At 39.4% G+C, this 6,241-nt stretch overlaps 2 protein-coding genes across 2 annotated transcripts; both read right to left on the reverse strand.

Annotated features, from left to right (window-relative positions):
* Positions 1-80: 80 nt before the first annotated feature.
* On the reverse strand, positions 81-2,838 carry LOC135166201 (novel acetylcholine receptor chaperone). The gene is made up of 4 exons (XM_064128275.1): positions 2,250-2,838; positions 1,347-1,485; positions 1,098-1,204; positions 81-1,012 (listed from the first exon to the last, which is right to left on the reverse strand). Exons 1-4 carry the CDS (start codon positions 2,358-2,360, stop codon positions 899-901), a joined length of 471 nt encoding a protein of 156 aa, XP_063984345.1. The 5' UTR covers positions 2,361-2,838; the 3' UTR covers positions 81-898.
* A 141-nt stretch (positions 2,839-2,979) lies between these two features.
* Positions 2,980-6,059, reverse strand: LOC135166114 (nuclear speckle splicing regulatory protein 1-like). The gene is made up of 3 exons (XM_064128121.1): positions 5,696-6,059; positions 5,420-5,610; positions 2,980-5,355 (listed from the first exon to the last, which is right to left on the reverse strand). The coding sequence occupies exons 1-3, from the start codon at positions 5,756-5,758 to the stop codon at positions 3,063-3,065; spliced, it is 2,547 nt and encodes an 848-aa protein (XP_063984191.1). The 5' UTR covers positions 5,759-6,059; the 3' UTR covers positions 2,980-3,062.
* Positions 6,060-6,241: the final 182 nt, after the last annotated feature.

Raw genomic sequence — 6,241 nt, forward strand, 5'->3', positions numbered from 1 at the left:
ATTGGTGATTGTCATTATTTAACTAGTTGAGAAAGAGATGGATCCACATGACAGGTGAAAGAATTGACAAAAAAAACGTATCACAATTACAAATCAAAATCATTATTAAGCTGTTTTTTTCTTCTCTCTCTTCTCACAATGATAACTCAATTATTGGCAGTTCAGGGCCTCATTAAGTAGCAGTGAGTTATATTCACAAGGACAATACAATACACTGCTGAACAATTATCACTCCTAAAGTTGCATGAAATTTTTCATTATTTACACGTCTAAAATAAATAATGTTAGAATTCCATATAATTCTATTGATACATATCTTCAACCAAAATGAACACTCCTATGGTGAACCTTACTCGTAGGCATTTATTTATAATAGCTCACATATTTTTTTCATCTTCACATATCTGTTTATTTATGTAGGTCCCTGCAGGCAAAATTACTCCAAATGGAATCCATCTCACTTCGTCTTTGTTTGTCTCAGAGTCTCTTCACTTTATTTTCAATGATTATTCTTCCATTATACTTATAATTATCGTTACCATATAAAATCAATCCCTCGTGGTGTACAGGATCAGTGTGCAATTGGTGCTTTTCAATCATTTTTAAAATCTACCTATTGTTTATATACATCCCTAAATACCGATTACGAATGGCAGTTAGTTAATTGTGCCGTTTCAAAGCTGATTATTGCGTGGGTTATTGTAGATGAAAAATAATCTGCAATCGAAATATCATTTCATCGATGAGATATGACATTCTGATGATGTACGTTCATTCAATGTGCAATAAGTATGAGCCATGTGAACAAAAATTTGGGGACAGTTGCTCGGTGATTCGTATAAATTTCAAAAACAATCACGTAAGGTCGGAAGAATTTTCTATCGTAATGTCGATTCTTTCAGTCTTGCTTTTTCACTTTTTCATCGACTCCATTCACCGTTGCTGCCTGATTTGCTTGACGGTTCAGCTGCATATCGATCACTAGTCTGCCAGTGAGCATGAATAAAAATACCTGAAAATCGGTTTAAAGCAATAATAAATAATAAATCCCCTGATGCACGCAGCTTATGTTATTTCTATTGCACTAGAGTCCTCACCAATGCAGGAGCCGTTCTCTCTAGCTTATCATCAAGCCTGTAATGTGAATAGAAGGCCATCAGCATGAGGAACAGAAGAATTGCATTGGATGTATTTTTCACTTTCCCTGAAAATAAAATTTTATTAAAAATAAAATCATCGAATTACTGATGCATGTTCAGGCATGAGACTCTATGAGAGAATTTTTTTTTTCATTGTTTTTAATGAATAGTCTCAGCCCAATGTATGAGGGATTTTATTGGTCTCACGATTTGGAATAGTGGCCATTGCCAATCCGCAAATAATCTCCAATGATCCAACAACTCGTCTGTACCATTTGCTGGGTACTTTGATGTTGAGTAACTCCGAGAGTGGAAACACCTTGGCATACTTTACGTACTCTTTTCGCTGTAAAAAAAAATTTCTTTCTACAAAACAACAATGACAATGACTTATCATCGCGTGCATGAATGCGATCAATTTCGGTGAATGCTGGCGTCGTACCAAGTCTAACAAGCCGCTCAGCTGACACAATCACTGTTATGTGGCAAAGAAGACTGTTAGTGCAAAAATAGAAATAAGAGAAGGTTTTGGCGACCGTGGGACAACTTCTAAGATTTTTATTGAATGTTTCCAACTTTCATGAGACAATGAATTTGCTGATATGTTCGAATGAGTTGCAAAATAGATCTTCCTTATTCTCATGTTGGAATTGAGCTGGAAAATTATTTTTCGATGCAATTATTGTTAACGGGACAATACGAGGAACATTACTGACGTTAATATATGAGGTGCTCGATAAAGAAAAATAAATTAGTGAACGTTTACTGCAAATTGTAAATTTCAACCTAATCTTCAACTTCGTCAGCAGACTATAAATAAACAGCTCATAGTTTTCATTTATCTTTCGTGGGTTTATGATTCTTGTACTCGTATAGAAATCGCCATATTGTAGTCTTGAATTTAAAAATTGTTTAAATAAGAGGATCGAGTGCTTTATTATTAACAAAGCAGTGCTACCGTTTAAAAGCTTCTTTGAAAGTCTGTGTTGGTCGACCCTGTCAAGCGTCCCCATGCGAGAGCGTCCCACGCTATTCTTATATAATACAAATTATGAATATCTCCAATGCAAAGAAAAAAAATTCATATAATCTCAGTAATTCAATAATTACCAAATCTTTGTGGAGGTCTTTGCTGAGGTACGAAGTAACCTTGATTGTTCCCACAAAAACGAAGAATATTCCAAGGAGAACAGACAGCGATTTCAGCACTATCGAGCCCATTTCACAAAATTACTCCTTATGTTTGTAAAAAAAAATAAAAATAAAAATAATGCTGCACACCGCTGACTGATACTGAGATGTTACGTTTGAATAAAAGGTAACCGATGGGCGACGAAAAAAGCAACTGTCTCAAATGTTTCTTCACACCCTGTCACTCAACAATCGTTAAATTCGCATCGTGTTAATTAAAAAAAGTACAACTCCGGGTACGTCGTGGGGATGAAAAAATTCGAATTTTGTTGACAAATATTGACAAAATTCGTGGCAGATAAAAATTATGATTTGCTCTTGCCACTGATGCTATTGATAACAACCTTCCATGTTTCGTCGGCGACAGCGCAGAAGAAACCACACACACACAGCCGAATTTCGGCGTCGAGCGACGTCATTCAGTGCTCACTACACCGTCGCTAAGGTTTCAGGGGGGACATCAAGAGGGGATGGAAAATCGTTATTATTGGGTAAGCAGATGAAAGCAGATGGAAACACGCCACGAAGAAGTGCCCATCTGGCGAGGGAGTTTAGTCACTGGGGGGAGGGAACGTGAAAAACCGAGAGAGCCAGTGATGGCAGGGAGGCTTGTGGGATGCACCATCCCTTATCCCTTCTGTATTCCCCATTTTATGTTCTCATAATTTTGATAAACGAGAATAAAGTCCATCATTTATTTCGTTGAAAATACAGCCAAATGTAGAAAGATTGCTAGTTTTTGTCGGTGACCTTTGCACTCACTACCACCGTCATGGAGGTAGAACTATCAGTTAATCGTATTCGTCTTCTTCTGGCCACAATAATTATTTTATCTCCTTTTCCGCCGCTGTTCTCCTTTTCCTTTGGTACTGACTTCTGGGGATGAGTATCGTTCGATTTTACTGATGCTTTCGACGACGAGTCAATCTCCTGGAGAATTACCCGCGGTGTTTGAAGTGCATCTAGTAACTTCGAACATTTGGGCATTTTTTCAGTTCTACTTTCATTTTCCTCTGGACCTTCACCAACTGACGATTTAACTTGATTATTGTCCGTTGATTTTGGAGTGGGCGATTGCGGCGCCTCGTTTTTAAATATTTTCTGATTATTTATACTATCAGACACAACCTGTGAGCTTTTATCTGCACTGGGGGATGTTGCAAGCACTCCGACAATTGCCGATGGCTTTGCGCCATTCAGCATTAATTTACTGGGTGAACTGGTATCATTATCAATGGCCTTCTCCTCTTCATTGTTATTAAGAGCAGCTGTCGGTCGGTCCGAGGCCGGCTCGCAGGCCTCATCATCCGAAGAATCCTCCAGGATACTAGTGAGATGCACTGACTCTTCCGAAGTGTCTTCCTCCATTTGTCGGTTGATTTTCCGATCATGACTAGCGATTTCTGCACCACCACTTCCTAACCCCTGTTGATTTTTCCACAATGATTGTAATTTTTGACCCTCTGTTCGTCCTTGTTTTCGGAAAAGCTCCCCATCATCACTTTGGAGCTTCTCAATGAACAATTCGATATTTTCAATCTTCTCTTCTCGTAGAGAGTCGTCCAAGTTTCGAGATGCCCCTTCGTTTATTGTGGAATGCAAGCGGTCGTCCTCGACGAGGGGCTCGATAATTCTACTCCCTGCGAGCCATCCTGAGGGTTCTGGCGATTCGCGTTCTGGACTGTCGATGATCTCCCCTTCCTCGATATCCTCCAGGTCAACCTGCATCTTGTCTATTACCGAGATTTTTCCTGTCAATGACGATGGCAGTAATCGTTCAGTCTCTTGGATTTTGATTTTTCTTTCAGAAGAATCTCGTCCTGTTCGCTCAGTGTGTGGGGAATTTGATTTTTCTTTTTTACTTTTCCTCGCGTCATTTTGACGACTCTCATTAGTACACGACCGCCTCGAGTATTTTGAATCATCAATTCTTCTGTTATCGTTGTGACTCTTTCTACATATCTGTCTAGGTGATTTCCTGGGCATATCACTTCTTCTAATATTGACATTTCTGCGATTTCTCCTCCCCACGTCAGCATGAATTTTCCCATCCACTTTGTCATTGTATCTGCCCTTCAATCTACTTCGCACGTCTATTCTACTCACTGGGGGATTGATGTCTTTGCGATTCAATCGTCTTAGACTTGGGGAATTATCTCTACTCCTTTTTCCATATCTATCGGCACTTGGTTTTCTACTGGATCGATATTTATCTTTCCCACTATCGTGTACACGAGGTGGAGACTTACTTCGCTCCCTAGGATTTTTTCTCCTGTCTAACGAGGAGTGAGGATTCCTTCTGTCTCTCTTTTCTCTGCTCTTTGATCTACTTCTGGAACCACTGCTGTCAGTTTTACCAGGACAAGAGTATTCCGTCTTGATCTCCGGTCTCTTCCTCTGTGTATCCCCTGTAGAATTATTGTGTCTATCTACCCTTGGAGATTTCTCCCTTTTCTCCTCAATGCTATCGAATTTTCTTCTCTTGTTTTCATGACTATCCCCCGACTTGAAATAATCCTCTTTCTTCGGTGGCTCGAGATTATCTGACCTTTCGAGACTCTCGGAACCTCTCTTTCGTGAATTTTCAGCGAGTTTCTGAAGGGTCAAAGGAATCAGTCGATATTTGCTCTCCTTGTCCTCCTTATTTTTGGTAATTTCAGTGTTATCGGAGCTTTCTCCCCGATTGTCGACCTGTTGTCGTCGTGCTTGCTCCTCTCGGGCCTTCTCAATAGCTTCTGCTTCCTCTCGAGATTCCTGCTCGAGCTTTCTCTTCAGTCTCTCCCCGAAGAGGGTCACTGGGATGGTCTCTGGTTGATAGCAATTCTCGGGCTCGTCCAAGGCTTCGCTTGTAGTGAGTGGACTTTGGTATTCTGTTTCTTTTTTGTTAATTGTATCGTTAACTGGTTCCTTCTTAATTTCCGTACACGTAAATTCGTCCTTTGGGGGTAATGAGATGACTGATGGCTTCGGGATCCTCTTTGGAATGCGGTAATTGGTGGTTCGTCGAAACGCTGCATTGTCAAGTCTAAAAAATGAAGGAAATGATTTGAATTCGAGCTTCAGCTCTAGCACAATTTCATTGAACTTACTGTTGACGGAGATCCGAGATCATTCGATCTTTTCGTGTAATTTCCACCTTCGCAGTTTTATGCAGAGACGATATATTAACCTCCAGAGACTTGGAGTATTTAGTTATCCTCTCTAATTCAGCAGTGAGCTCTTCATTTTTTTTCTGCAAAACTTCATTTTCCTGTTGCAATACTTTAGCGGCTTCGGGTAACTGAAAATAATGAAGAGTAAGTAAATACCTGTGTAATTTCTAGTTCCCGCTAAAACTAGTATAACCTCAAATTCTGATTTCTCACAATTTCCGATTTGTCATCGCCAAAGGCCTCCAAATCTCCGTAAATATCGATCTCCTCTTCCATCACTCTTATTTTGTTTAAACTTATCTGCAGGATCTTCTGGGGAACTGCAATGTTTTTTTATTGTTTTTAAGGCACGATGAGCGGGCCATCGAGTTGGACAACTGTTACACTACTGCACCTGCCAGGTTAATGCTCAAAAGACGCAGAACTATTATCACTAGATCAATTTCACACTCACTGTACTTCATAATTATTGTGATTAATGAGAAGTCTACAACTGCATATATATATAATTCATCGTAATAATAAAAAAATAAATGATTTTGATGTCGGCCAAAATGCGATGTAATTTATCGATAAAGAAGGAAATGTCTTATCGACGGAAGCTCGGTAAGCGTCCTTCGTGATGAATTTTCCCGCAAAAAAATATTTTGCGAAAATTTACAATTCACACAGTTCACACCATTCTTTGTATTTTAGTGTCTAAAAAAATTCTTTCCTGCAAGGAGTCACCCAGGGTTGTAAAACCGATAATTAATCAGC

The sequence above is a fragment of the Diachasmimorpha longicaudata genome, chromosome 9, assembly GCF_034640455.1.
Source record: "Diachasmimorpha longicaudata isolate KC_UGA_2023 chromosome 9, iyDiaLong2, whole genome shotgun sequence".
Taxonomy (NCBI): Eukaryota; Metazoa; Arthropoda; class Insecta; order Hymenoptera; family Braconidae; genus Diachasmimorpha; species Diachasmimorpha longicaudata.

Coding starts and splice junctions, on each gene's coding strand:
- LOC135166201 (XM_064128275.1), bottom strand. CDS start 2,360: ATGGGCTCGATAGTGCTGAAATCGCTGTCTGTTCTCCTTGGAATATTC. Junction 1,205..1,346: donor AATGGCCACTATTCCAAATC/GTGAGACCAATA, acceptor TTTTATTTTCAG/GGAAAGTGAAAAATACATCC. Junction 1,013..1,097: donor AGAGAACGGCTCCTGCATTG/GTGAGGACTCTA, acceptor ACCGATTTTCAG/GTATTTTTATTCATGCTCAC.
- LOC135166114 (XM_064128121.1), bottom strand. CDS start 5,758: ATGGAAGAGGAGATCGATATTTACGGAGATTTGGAGGCCTTTGGCGAT. Junction 5,611..5,695: donor GCGATGACAAATCGGAAATT/GTGAGAAATCAG, acceptor CATTATTTTCAG/TTACCCGAAGCCGCTAAAGT. Junction 5,356..5,419: donor ATCTCGGATCTCCGTCAACA/GTAAGTTCAATG, acceptor TTCATTTTTTAG/ACTTGACAATGCAGCGTTTC.